Source organism: Leucopleurus acutus (genome assembly GCF_964270905.1).
Source record: "Leucopleurus acutus genome assembly, chromosome: 9".
Taxonomy (NCBI): Eukaryota; Metazoa; Chordata; class Mammalia; order Artiodactyla; family Delphinidae; genus Leucopleurus; species Leucopleurus acutus.
The window spans coordinates 51,738,531-51,753,757 of NC_139144.1; the positions used below are offsets into that span (position 1 = coordinate 51,738,531).

Consider the following 15,227-nt stretch of genomic DNA (forward strand, 5'->3'; position numbering starts at 1 on the left):
ATCCGGAATAATATAGACTCATTTATAAAACATATTATTGTTAAAGAAATGGGCCAATCAATATTTGTTGTCAGTTATGTGTTAAACCCTGTGCTAAGTACTTTAAGAAAAGCATAGACTTGTGCATTATCACAGTCCAAATTTTATTAAATGCTCATATTTATAATTTTAAAATTCATGTACATGCTTAACAGTATTATTACATATGACCAAACAGTATGTCATTAAAGCTCAAGATATTCCATGGAATTAAAAAATTTTTTTTTTATGAAATCACACAGCCTCCTTTGAGCTCCTTGAAGGGATTTTTGTCCTCTGGGATACCCTTTACTAATGGATCCTCCCCAGATCTTTCTTCAACATAATCCCTTACTTCTTCACAACATTTGGACACCTTAAAGGAAAAAAAGAAAGAGGTGACTCATTTGGCTTAATAGAGAATACTGCAGAATCCAAGAATGCAGTTATAATAATAATTTTTGTGTGTGTTCTATCTTTTTAATGTGATTCTGCTTTCTGCCAATGCATTTGTACTTTCTACGAGAGAAGAAGAAATAGCTGCTCCCTGCCCTGTCCTTGTGGATATCTCTGGGCAAAGGCTAACCAGCCGCCATACTCCAGCTAAGGGCTCTCAGCACACGCTGCCTCCGGCTTCTTTAGAGGAGACAGGGTCCAGGGATCAGAACACAGCTGACAGCACAAGTCAAGAACGTTACCAGAGTGAGCATTGATTAAATCGTTGACTTCATTCCAAAAATATGACCTGTGAAGGTGGAAGGGAATGAATAATTGTTAAATTCCAGGCTTGTCACCACTCCTGGATTCTCAGAAGTATACACATGTAATTTTATTTTAAGCTGGTCTACAATGATTGATCATGATTGTAAACTTGAAGGTGAGCTCCAAAGGGACCTTTGGCTGATGTGTTCACATGTATCCCAGGCATCTAGAACAGAGCCTGCATTTAGTTGGTGCTCAGTAAATAAATACTGGCTAAACTAGATCATTCGTTTTGCTTATGAGCTTGCTCCTTAGTCATCTGCTCCATTATAGTAATGACCCTGTGAAAAATCAGGCTTTAGTATTTTAATGGACTCAGCCAGAGCCTGTTAATGTACCATGTAACATACTGTTTAGAGAGAGGCAAAGTTCTATACATGTGTAAGTATGAGTATGTGCGCGTGTGTGTGTGTGTATACACATGCCTATACACACATGGGACCAAATTATTCATTTCTTTTAATGGTCAACTTGTTTTGTTTTCACTTAATTTATCCTTCATGACATTAACACAAAACTGCTTCATTTTTGGCAGTCCATGAAGTGACCATTCTGTAAGTTACCTAAGGAATTTATTGTTTTGTTTTAATAAAATCTTCACACCATTTTTGCATGAAAGTTCTAAGCAACATTAGACAGAAGACTTAAGATTACTTAGACTCTGCAAACTCATTATCTACATATTAGAACAGATCATTTCTAATCGGGGGCAGGACATTGTTCAGGTGGCTCCTTCACAGGACGATACTTGGAGTTTATGCACACATTTGAAATATGCAATACTTTAGATTCACTTTTATCCCCTCAAAATTCAAACTGGGGATTTAGATTCACTTCTTCCCCTGTCTTCCAAACACCAGCTCTTTGGGCCCCAACCAGTTGTCAGGAACAGGACTCAGTGAGGGGTTAGTTTTGACAGTGCCTGGCTAGGATCTGAGGATCCTGAGGAACAGACTACCTAAAATCCTATGTGGGTGGATGCGCTTCAAAATTATTTCACGGAGCCTTATTATAAGTATATATGGTTTAATACAGGATTACATGGCATGGTAGAAAGAGTACGGGCATTGGATTCAGGCCATCCCAGGATTGATTTTGACTCTGCCCACTTACCAGCTGTGTGTCCTTAGTTAAAATAGTTTATCTAAGGTATAGTTACTTCATCTATGAAATATGAGAAGCAACACAGATTGCATTAAGTACCTGGCATACACAGATAGTCAATCAAATGGTAGCTATTACTATAAAGATTGCTTTTAGTTTTTGCCTATTATATTTGCTTATAGTCATTGTAAATCTTTCAGCTTTAGAAACTGATGCAAAGAGTTGTCTTACTCTGACAATAATGCTGCCTTAACAGCAAAGTAGGTTGAGGCACATTATGAATCGGTCTGGTTCATAGATATAAATAATAATTTTTAAAGTAATAATAATTACATATTGTTACTATTCCCATTTTATAGAAGAAGAAACTGGCACAGATGAGTTAGCTCATTTAAGTGAGTATTACACAGGAAGTAAGTTGTAGAGCCCCAATCTGAACCAGGAATATGGTTCCAGAGGATACCCACTTACCCGTACCGTGATGACACTATGCTATCCTGTGTCAGAGCTCTGGATTCAGGCTTGGAAAGTTCTGTGTGTGAGCATGTATGTGTAGTTTTGGCAGTCTGACACTAGATTAAATTGACTTCCAAGAGCAAAGACACATTGAGTAATAGGGCAAAGGAACCCCAAAACCTGACAAATGGGGACGGATGCGATATTTATCCAAAACAAAAATTCCCAGGTGAACTTGCCACAAGTGAATAGTAAACATGACGACAACCAAACTGCCTACAAAACAATCCTGAGTATATAAATAACAAAACAGCATTTGGATGTTTCAAATAAAGAAGAAAAAGATAACCCTCCTTTACCTCAAAAGTTTATTTTCCCCCAATTATAAACATAAGGATTTAAACTTTTTTGGTGTACGTTCCAAGCTTCTGTGCTGTTTACAGATTTAATTTTATCTTTTAAAAATCACATGTTTTGCCTGTATGGAAAGGGCAACAGGGAAGTTTGAGACAACTATAAACATAAAAGAAGTCAAAATTCCAATTTTTACTGGGAGTAAGAGTTTTGAGCAAAGTATGAAGATAATACAAGCTTCTATTTTTGCTTTGGCCTGATGAGGTTTTTTTTTTTTTTTAAGAAATATGAAATATACTCTTCTCACTTGTGAAGGAGTTTTTGTTCTACTGATGTTCCCAAAACAAAGAAATCTAAAATACATATCTACATTTTCTAAGCTTCAGTCACTGTTTGGTGGAAACTTTTATTCCTTTGCCATTTCTCCTCCTTCTACTGGCAGAGGACTTTTCGTAACCATTTCTAAGATCTGACAAATGTTTTTAGGAGAAACCAGTGAGTTCTTGTGCCTGAACTCATTTTTATTTGCAAAGAAGGAATAGAATGTATTCATTCATTACTGGCCATGACAGTGCTGGAGGGGATGTCTTGGCTAAAAGTATTTGAACAATATCAAATAAAGAGAAGCTTATCAATTTAGAAAAGTAAAAACAAAATGCCTATACGCATTGCTTTACTTTATTGCTAAGCTAAAATATGATGTCTCATATTCTTCATTTTATTTTTCTTTCCCTTTTATTTAAAACAACTCTATAGGAGGACGCTTCAAGATGGCGGAGGAGTAAGACGTGTAGATCACCTTCCTCCCCACAAACACATCAGAAATACATCTACATGTGGAACAACTCCTACAGAACACCTACTGAACGCTGGCAGAAGACCTCAGGCTTCCCAAAAGGCAAGAAACTCCCCACATACCTGGGTAGGGCAAAAGAAAAAAGAATAAACAGAGACAAAAGGATAGGGACAGGGCCTGCACCAGTGGGAGGGAGCCGTGAAGGAGGAAAGGTTTCCACACACTAGGAAACCCCTTCGTGGGCAGAGACTGCGGGTGGCGGAGGAGGAAAGTTTTGGAGCTGTGGAGGAGAGCACAGCAATGGAGGTGTGGAGGGCAAAGCGGGGAGATTCCCACACAGAGAATCACTGCCGACCAGCACTCACCAGCCTGAGAGGCTTGTCTGCTCACCCACTGGGGTGGGCGGGGCCTGGGAGCTGAGGCTTGGGCTTCGGAGGTCAGACCCCAGGGAGAGGACTGGGGTTGGCTGCATGAACACAGCCTGAATGGGGCTAGTGCACTACGGCTAGCCAGGAGGGAGTCTGGGAAAATGTCTGGAGCTGCCTAGGAGGCAAGAGACCATTGTTTTGAGGTGCGTGAGGAGAGGGGATTCAGAGCACTGCCTAAACGAGCTCCAGAGATGGGCGCGAGCCACAGCTATCAGTGCGGACCCCAGAGACGGGCATGAGACGCTAAGGCTGCTGCTGCCGCCGCCAAGAAGCCTGTGTGCGAGCACAGGTCACTCTCCACACCTCCGCTCCCGGGAGCCTGTGCAGCCACCACTGCCAGGGTCCTGGGATCCAGGGACAACTTCCCCGGGAGAACGCACGGCGCGCCTCAGGCTGGTGCAACATCATGCCGGACTCTGCCACCAAAGGCTTGGCCCGCATTCTGTACCCCCAGCCTGAGTGAGCCAGAGACCCCGAATCAGCTGCTCCTTTAACCCCGTCCTGTCTAAGTGAAGAACAGACGCCCTCAGGCAACCTATACACAGAGGCAGGTCGAAATCCAAAGCTGAACCCCAGGAGCTATGTGAACAAAGAGAAAGGGAACTCTCTCCCAGCAGCCTCAGGAGCAGCGGATTAAATCTCCACAATCAACTTGATGTACCCTGCATCTGTGGAGTACCTGAATAGATAACAAATCATCCCAAAATTGAGGAGGTGGACTTTGGGAGGAACTGTAGACTTGGGGTTTGCTGTATGTGACTGACTAGATTCTGATTTTTATGTTTACCTTAGTATAGTTTTTAGCACTTGTTATCATTGGTGGATTTGTTTATTGGTTTGGTTGCTCTCTTCTTTTTTTAAATACTTTTTTATTTTAATAATATTTTAAAATTTTAATAACTTTATTTATTTGCTTGCTTTTGTTTTTTTCCCTTTTCACCCTGAGCCGTGTGGCTGACAGGGTGTTGGTGCTCCGGCGGAGTGTCAGGCCTGAGGCTCTGAGGTGGGAGAGCCGAGTTCAGGACAGTGGAAAACCAGAGACCTCCTGGCCCCACGTAGTATCAATCGTGAGAGCTCTCCCAGAGATCTCTGTCTCAACGCTAAGACTCAGCGCCACTCAACGACCAAAAGCTCCACTGCTGGACACCCCATGACAAGCAACTAGCAAGACAGGAACACATCCCCACGCATTAGCAGAGAGGCTGCCTAAAATCATAATAAGTTCACAGACACCCCCAAACTCAGCACTGGACACGGTCCTGCCCACCAGAAAGACAAAATCCAGCCTCATTCACCAGAACACAGGCACCAGTCCCTTTCACCAGGAAACCTACACAACCCACTGAACCAACCTTACCCACTGGGGGCAGACACAAAAACAATGGGAACTATGAACTTGCAGCCTGTGAAAAGGAGATCCCAAACACAGTAAGTTAAGCAAAATGAGAACACAGAGAAATACGCAGCAGATAAAGGAGCAAAGTAAAAACCTAGCAGACCAAACAAATGAAGAGGAAACAGGCAGTCTACCTGAAAAAGAATTCAGAGTAATGATAGTAAAGATGATCCAAAATCTTGGAAATAGTATGCAGAAAATACAAGAAACATTTAACAAGGACCTAGAAGAACTAAAGAGAAAACAAACAATGATGAACAACACAATAAATGAGATTAAAAATTCTCTAAAAGGAATCAATAGCAGAATAACTGAAGCAGAAGAACGAATAACTGACCTGCAACATAAAATAGTGGAAATAACTAACACACAGCAGAATAAAGAAAAAAGGATGAAAAGAATTGAGGACAGTCTCAGAGACATTTTGGACAACATTAAATGCACCAACAATCGAATAATAGGGGTCTCAGAAGAAGAAGAGAAAAAGAAAGGGACTGAGAAAATATTTGAAGAGATTATAGTTGAAAACTTCTCTAACATGGGAAAGGAAATAGTCAATCATGTCCAGGAAGCACAGAGAGTCCCATACAGGATAAATCCAAGGAGAAACACTCCAAGACACGTATTAATCAAACTATCAAAAATTAAACACAAATAAAAAATATTAAAAGCAGCAAGGGAAAAGCAACAAATAACATACAAGAGAATCCCCATAAGGTTAACAGCTGATCTTTCAGCAGAAACTCTGCAAGCCAGAAGGGAGTGGCAGGACATATTTAAAGTGATGAAAGGGAAAAACCTACAAACCAGATTATTCTACCCAGGAAAGATCTCATTCAGATTCAACAGAGAAATTAAAATCTCTACAGACAAGCAAAAGCTAAAGGAATTCAGCACCACCCAACCAGCTTTACAACAAATGCTAAAGGAACTTCTCTAGGCAAGACACACAAGAGAAGGAAAAGACTTACAAAAAACAAAACCCCAAAATTAAGAAAATGGTAATAGGAAGATACATATCAATATTACCACAAATGTAAATGGATTAAATGCTCCAACCAAAAGACACAGACTGGCTGAATGGATACAAAAACAAGACCCGTATATATGCTGTCTACAAGAGACCCACTTCAGACCTAGGGACACATACAGACTGAAAGTGAGGGGATGGAAAAAGATATTCCATGCAAATGTAAATCAAAAGAAAGCTGAAGTAGCAATTCTCATATCAGACAAAATAGACTTTAAAATAAAGACCATTACAAGAGACAAAGAAGGACATTACATAATAATCAAGAGATCAATCCAAGAAGAAGATATAACAATTGTAAATATTTATGCACACAACATAGGAGCACCTGAATACATAAGGCAAATGCTAACAGCCATAAAAGGGGAAATCGACAGTAACATAAGCATAGGAGGGGACTTTAACACTCCACTTTCACCAATGGACAGATCATCCAAAATGAAAATAAATAAGGAAAAACAAGCTTTAAGTGATACATTAAACAAGATGGACTTAATTGATATTTATAGGACATTCCATCCAAGACCAACAGAATACACTTTCATCTCAAGTGCTCATGGAACATTCTCCAGGATAGATCATGTCTTGGGTCACAAATCAAGCCTTGGTAAATTTAAGAAAATTGAAATTGTATCAAGTATCTTTTCTGACCACAATGCTATGAGACTAGATATCAATTACAGGAAAAAATCTGTAAAAAATACAAACACATGGAGGCTAAACAATACACTACTTAATAACCAAGGGATCATTGAAGAAATCAAAGAGGAAATCAAAAAATACCTAGAAACAAATGACAATGAAAACACGACCCAAAACCTATGGGATGCAGCAAAGGCAGTTCTAAGAGGGAAGTTATAGCAATACAAGCCTACCTCAAGAAACATCTCAAATAAACAATCTAACCTTATACCTAAAGCAATTAGAGAAAGAAGAACAAAAAAACCTCAAAGTTAGCAGAAGGAAAGAAATCATAAAGATCAGATCACAAATAAATGAAAAAGAAATGAAGGAATGATAGTAAAGATCAATAAAACTAAAAGGTGGTTCTTTGAGAAGATAAACAAAATTGATAAACCATTAGCCAGACTCATCAAAAAAAAAAGGGAGAAGACTCAAATCAATAGAATTAGAAATGAAAAAGGAGAAGTAGCAACTGACACTGCAGAAATACAAAAGATCATGAGAGATTACTGCAAGCAACTCTATGCCAATAAAATGGACAACCTGGAAGAAATGGACAAATTCTTAGAAAAGCACAACCTTCCGGGACTGAACCAGGAAGCAACAGAAAATATAACCAGACGAATCACAAGCACTGAAATTGAAACTGTGGCTAAAAATCTTCTAACAAACAAAAGCCCAGGACCAGATGGCTTCACAGGCAAATTCTATCAAACATTTAGAGAAGAGCTAACCCCTATCCTTCTCAAACTCTTCCAAAATATAGCAGAGGGAGGAACACTCCCAAACTCATTCTATGAGGCCACCATCAACCTGATACCAAAACCAAACAAATATGTCACAAGAAAAGAAAACTACAGGCCAATATCACTGATGAACATAGATGCAAAAATCCTCAATAAAATACTAGTAAGCAGAATTTAACAGCATATTAAAAGGATCATACACCATGATCAAGTGGGGTTTATCCCAGGAATGCAAGGATTCTTCAATATACGCCATTCAATCAGTGTGATACACCATATTTACAAATTGAAGGAGAAAAACCATATGATCATCTCAATAGATGCTGAAAAAGCTTTCGACAAAATTACACACCCATTTATGATAAAAACCCTCCAGAATGTAGGCATACAGGGAACTTACCTCAACATCATAAAGGCCATATATCACAAATCCACAGCCAACATCGTTCTCAATGGTGAAAAACTGAAATCATTTCCACTAAGATAAGGAACAAGACAAGGTTGCCCACTCTCACCACTATTATTCAACATAGTTTTGGAAGTTTTAGCCACAGCGATCAGAGAGGAAAAAAAAATAAAAGGAATCCAAATTGGAAAAGAAGTAAAGCTGTCACTGTTTGCAGATGACATGATACTATACATAGAGAATCCTAAAGACACTACCAGAAAACTACTAGAGCTAATCAATGAATTTGGTAAAGTAGCAGGATACAAAATTAATGCACAGAAATCTCTTGCATTCCTATACACTAATGATGAAAAATCTGAAAGGGAAATTAAGGAAACACTCCCATTTACCACTGCAACCAAAAGAATAAAATACCTAGGAACAAACCTACCTAAGGAAACAAAAGACCTGTATGCAGAAAATTATAAGACACTGATGAAAGAAATTAGAGATAATACAGACAGATGAAGAGATATACCATGTTCTTGGATTGGAAGAATCAACACTGTGAAAATGACTACACTACCCAAAGCATTCTACAGATTCAGTGCAATCCCTATTAAACTACCAATGGCATTTTTCACAGAATTAGGACAAAAATTTCACAATTTGTATGGAATCACAAAAGACCCTGAATAGCCAAAGCAATCTTGAGAAAGAAAAACGGAGCTGGAGGAATCAGGCTCCTTGACTTCAGACTATACTACAAAGCTACAGTAATCAAGACAGTGTCCATCATCGGATGAATGCATAAAGAAGATGTGGCACATATATACAATGGAATATTACTCAGCCATAAAAAGAAACGAAATTGAGCTATTTGTAATGAGGTGGATAGACCTAGAGTCTGTCTTACAGAGTGAAGTAGGTCAGAAAGAGAAAAACAAATACCGTATGCTAACACATATATATGGAATTTAAGGAAAAAAATGTCATGAAGAACCTAGAAGTAAGACAGGAATAAAGACACAGACCTACTAGAGAATAGACTTGAGGATATGGGGAGGGGGAAGGGTAAGCTGTGACAAAGCGAGAGAGAGGCATGGACATATATACACTACCAAAGGTAAGGTAGATAGCTAGTGGGAAGCAGCCACATAGCACAGGGAGATCAGCTCGGTGCTTTGTGACCGGCTGGAGGGGTGGGATAGGGAGGGTGGGAGGGAGGGAGATGCAAGAGGGAAGAGATATGGGAACATATGTATATGTATAACTGATTCACTTCGTTATAAAGCAGAGACTTACACACCATTGTAAAGCAATTATACTCCAATAAAGATGTAAAAATAAAAATTAAAAAATAAATAGAAATAAAGCAACTCTATATAAATTTTAAAACATTTTTAGCTTAGTGGCCATAGAAAAACAGGCTAAGTGCTGGATTTGGCTTATGGAAAATAGTTTGTCAAACTGTTGATTTTAACTCTAAATCAAAAGATAATTATGATTATTAATTTTCTTAATTTCTGATGAATTTTATCTGAACAACTTGTTTTCAACTATATTGAGTTTCTCCAGTGAATGATGTGGGAGAGGAAAAATAATTTTCCCTCTACACTTCTAGGTTCTTGACTGAGATAACCCTGTAATAAGAAAGACAGATTAACAGGAGAAAAACAAACAGAAGTTTAATAACACGTATACCTCCTGTATACAAGGGAGAGACTCAGGAAAACTGAGAAGCTCCCTGAAATAGTCCAAGCCACCATTTAAATCCCACTGCAGTGAAAGACCAAAGAAGATGGTAGGTGTAGACGACAGGGGTGTGGGGAGCCAGTTACGGGCTTAAGATAATTACCAGAACCTTACCCTAAAATAATCATGACAGCCTATCCCTTAAGGACAAATATTTCCTCCCTTACGTCAGAGTACAACCTCTTGGCTTTGCCTTTGTAAGCCCCTGACTCCTTCTCTTCCCTGGAACACTCTTTCCGTTTTACCCAAATCTGTCTCCTGAACTGTAATTCTTAACACCCCAAATACACGTTTTTTATTCGGGAAAAAAAAAAAAAAAAAGGAAAAGCACAGTATTAAAAAAACAAAACAAAGCAAAAACAAAGAACAGTCCCTAAATGGACAAAGCTCCACATCAACAAACCAAAACTTAATACCTAACTTAACTGCAGTTTCAGCCTTTCCCAGGAGTGGAATTTCAACCTATCAATCTGTAACTTCCTGATCAGCACTAGTGAGGTAATCTGCATGAGAGACCCCTGCTCTTCCCACAAAGGAAGCTGCTCCTGCCTGAAATAATTCTTTCTTTTGTTTATGACTTCCTTGTCCCACCCCTTTGTGCCTATAAAAACCTTCCATTTTGTACAGCTCCTTGGTGAGCCTTTCTACTTGCTAGATGGGATGCTGCCCAATTCATGAATTATTTAATAAAGCCAATTATATCTTCAAATTTACTCAGTTCAATTTTGTTTTTTAACAACAGCAAACAAGGGTAAGGCTGTTAAGCAGATCTAATCCTTGTGTTCTCCATAAGAGTTTCTAGAGATTTAGAGTCATGCTTCTCCTCCTGACACAGAGAAGGAGACACCCTTACTAATGGAGATTTCCCTTATAAATGTAACTGTCTCTTAGGAAAGGGTAACTTCTAGTTGGTTTTCAGAGCTTCCCCTGCGTCTGCTGTTTTTCAAAAATAATCAGCCTAAAAGAATCCATATGCCAAAAAGGCATATTTTGGGGTGGCAAATTCTGCTCCCCTTCAATGGTTTTTAACCTGGTAGTGCTACAGTTATCTCTAGTTTAAAAATAAAATTCAAAACAGAGCAGCAGTTTACCAGCATTCTTTCCAGTGTCACTTCTTTCTTGAGCTGGTCAACTTCCATCTTCAATTTGTCCTTTTCTGTCAGGTCCTCAATATTGATCACTGGCATCTTTTGCCTGCTGAAAAGGTAGAAAGTTTATACACCTGAATTGCTAGACTCACGTCAAGTTAATGTTAGCCAACCCTTCCCTCAGCTCTTAACCTACTAAGTGAACTGTTTGTTTTAACTTGCTGTGATAGTCAATTTCTCTTGAATGCTCTCTGAACAATTCTAGCACTGCACACTAGCCTTGAGGTTTTAAAGCTTCCTTATAATCTTCATTAATATGATTAAACTAAGTATTTGACTCTAAATACCTGCTAGTAGGTTTGTGGGGAGAGGTCAGTTCAGTCAGTAAATAATCTTAAATATCCAATGCTCCTCCTTTTCCCTGTTTATTTGACACAGTGTAAAAACTTGAGGTTCCAACCCTTATCTCCAACTCCAAAGCCCTCCCCCATACGATTTATGCCATTTAAGTTAGTTTGAGGTCATTCTGAGGACTACCCATTAATCCCCTAAATCGCTGGAGTATTTGATCTGGTATTAACAGAGAAACATACAAAAAGTGTCATTATAAGTTCCTTGTAAATAACGGATTGAAATATAAACCAATGGAATGAAAATATAGCAAACAAATAACCTTGTTAGTTAGAAACAAACTAGCATAGTACTTAGATGTGTTTCTCCTGGAATTTTTTTGTATGTAATTGTCACAACGAATTGGACAGCAATGATGAGCAAATGCAGCAGGATAAAGGGGATGCGGGGAGTCTGATCTCCTGATGTACATCATAAAAAAACAGACTCTTCTGCCCTTTTAGTAATGTCTTCTTCTTCTTAATTAGATCAATGGGCAATGGGAAAGATGGCACAGTAGCTAGTGATTCCTGTATGAAATTGCCTGGAAAATATTTCATTGTAGCCAAGTGGCATCACGCTTTATAGTCTGTCCTCTTTAGGTTCTCTCTTCTCTTTTGTTTCTCTGGTCCAACTTCTATGACGACATATTTTTATTAAAGTAGACACATTCAGGTCACATGTTATTTCAGAAAACAACATCATACATCTACATAAAAATACGCTGCTAATCACATTTCAGCAATTAACTTACTTCCTTGCATTTATATAGTATTTTCATTTCCAAAACATTTGAGGAAATATTATTTTCCTTCTTTGTTTTATAATATCCTGTTCTTCTCTGGGAAAGAGGTAGTTTAACCTATTTTTTAGGGATAAATACCTACATAGGCCAGCACAGAGGTACCCGATGGGTACCCAAAGCCAATGTTTCCTATCCTTTTAATTTTTATTTTATTCTGTTCTTATTTTAAGAATCAATATGACAACAAAAAAGTTATTTCTTCCTGTGTAATTATTGCTTGGTATTCAGGAGCCCATTCTCAGTGTTATTCTTACCTTCCTTCTTACTCCCTTCAGACTACCTGCAAAAATTCACAAGCACCTCTGTTTCTACTGATCACTTTTACCTGTTGACATTGTCTTTTGCACAACTTTTCTCCATCTTGGAAAATGTTTTCCACTTGGCAGTGACTTTGAAGAATCACTTTAGGAATTTGTTAAAATAGAGGCCCAACTTAAGGGATTTTGATTTGGGGAAGGGGTTAGAATTTCATTTTCTCTATTCCAGTAAAGCTTTACCATATATTGCCAATGAAATGATCACTCACTGGCACTTGCTGGCTGTGTGGTCCTGATCAAGTTATGTAACCTCTCTGTGCCTCAGTTTACTAGGAAATAGGAACAATAACAGTACCTACATTGTAGATATTTTCTGGGAAGAATAAAGATCACATAACACTGCATAGCATGGAGCAAGCCCTCAGTACATGTTAGCTGATGTTACTCACTTACTCTGTACCTCTAGAGTTTCAGATTGTGTTGTCTTACATGTCACTTGCTGATAGGTGGCTTTATAAATGCTCTTAAAGGATATCATGTGGACATGATTTAGCTCCTTTAATACCATGTGTAGTAGATGCCGTTGGTGCCCTTCCCAGACCCCCCTTTCCCTTTCCAGGTTGGGGTACTTATACCTCCAGAAGCTGCAGTTGTTGACCACCAAACCTTTACATACGTTTGTCCTTAGCTGATGGAAGCCACTTCAGCTGGTGATGTCTGGAAGATTATGACAACTGGCCCCTGTGGGTGTCCTGTAGCAAATGGCTGGCTGAAGTGGGGTTCTAATAGCCCAGACAACTTGCCTCTGGGCTGAAAAGCCTTGGTGTAATTGAGAAACTTCCTGAGCACCGCATGGGTTCAGGATGAAGCTAGACTTCTGAAACCTCATCTTTGCCTGTCTTCTCCTCCTTCATCCTGCTTTCCTCCTTCCTTCAGAGATTTCTCCTGAGAGCTCACCATCAATAAATCACCTGGACAAGTGTCCCTGTCTTAGGCTCTGCTTCTAAGAACTCTAAGACATGAAGGACTGTAAAGACCTTTACAAGAGCATCCATATCTTTCATAACTTATGTCCTTATCACTGTGTACTGTTTGTATATTGTTTGGTATACAGAAGAGAATCGTGAAGTATTGGTAAAGTCACTTGCAACTTACATCAGAAATATTCACCTAGACATAGAGAAAAGTGCATGATGTTGCAGGGGAGGAAAAATAATGTTCCCTCTATACTTCTAGGTTCTTGGCTGAGACCATCCTGTAATAAAAGATTAATAGAAGAAAAACAAACAAAAGTTTAGTAACGTATATACCTCCTGTATACGTGGGAGAGACCCAGGAAAACTGAGTAACTCCCGCAAATGGCCCAAGCCACCACCTTAAACGCTGCTTCCAGCTAAAGACAAAAGAAGATGCTGGGGAGGGGGAGGGGGAGTCAGACATGGGAGGTTAGCAGGCAAAGCACAGTAAACAAGGGTTATGAGAGTTGAGTTGCTGCCTTCTCCACTGATAAGAGCTTTTAGAGATTTAGATTCATCCTCCTCTTTCTGGTACAGAGAGGGAGACACAATTACAAATGGAGATTTCCCTTATAAATGTAAATGTCTCTTATAAGAGGATAACTTCTACTTGGTTTTCATGGCTTCCCCTGTGTCTGCTGTTTCTTAAAAATAATTAGCTCAAAATACTCCTTATGCCAGAGAGGAATACTTTGGGGTGGCATATTCTGCTCCCCTCCAGTATATAACTTCATATTAATAACAAATGATTTCTTAACTCTAAAATGCTGTGATTCACCATATTTAATAATAATTTAAGCAAAACACACTTCATTTGGTGGAGGTGAATCTTAGAAGATTTGAGAACGCTTGCCAAATTTGATACCATGGGTCTTGTATGAAAAATTTCAAAGAGTGAGGATCAAAACTCTCACCACCCTCAAGGACACCTAGATACACAGAGAAGCACAGCATATATTGTCTGCATGGAGAGTTCAAGTGCTCAGAGTTGTATTGAAGTCAAGGATTTAAAAGGATTCAAAGAAAACACACAGATGGCCAACAAGCATATGAAAAGGTGCTCAACGTCACTAATCATTAGAGAAATGCAAATCAAAACCACAATGGGGTATCACCTCACACCAGTCAGAATGGCCAACATCAAAAACCTAGAAACAAATTCTGGAGAGGGTGTGGAGAAAAGGCAACCCTCCTACACTGATGGTGGGAATGTAAATAGATACAGCCACTAAGGAGAACAGTATGGAGATTCCTTAAAAAACTAAAAATAGAACTACCATATGACCCAGCAATCCCACTACTGGGCATATACCCTCAGAAAACCATAATTCAAAAAGAGTCATGTACCAAAATGTTCATTGCAGCTCTATTTACAATAGCCAGGACATGGAAGCAACCTAAGTGTCCATCGACAGAGGAATGGATAAAGAAGATGTGGCACATATATACAACGGAATATTACTCAGCCATAAAAAGAAACGAAATTGAGTTATTTGTAGTGAGATGGATGAACCTAGAGTCTGTCATAGAGAGTGAAGTAAGTCAGAAAGAGAAAAACAAATACCGTATGCTAATGCATATATATGGAATCTAGAAAAATGGTACTGAGGAACCTAGTGGTAGGGCAGAAATAAAAATGCAGACTTTGAGAATGGACTTGAGGACACAGAGGGGGAAGCGCAGGCTGGGACGAAGTGAAAGAGTAGCACTGACATATATACACTATCAAATGTAAAATAGATAGCTAGTGGGAA

General features: G+C 39.0%; 1 protein-coding gene across 1 annotated transcript; it reads right to left on the minus strand.

Moving 5' to 3' along the window:
* Positions 1 to 265: 265 nt before the first annotated feature.
* GNGT1 (G protein subunit gamma transducin 1) lies at positions 266 to 11,110 on the minus strand (the record flags this gene model as incomplete). The annotated part of the gene is made up of 2 exons (XM_082846570.1): positions 11,009 to 11,110; positions 266 to 394 (listed from the first exon to the last, which is right to left on the minus strand). Exons 1-2 carry the CDS (start codon positions 11,102 to 11,104, stop codon positions 266 to 268), a joined length of 225 nt encoding a protein of 74 aa, XP_082702696.1. The 5' UTR covers positions 11,105 to 11,110.
* Between the last annotated feature and the right edge of the window lie 4,117 nt (positions 11,111 to 15,227).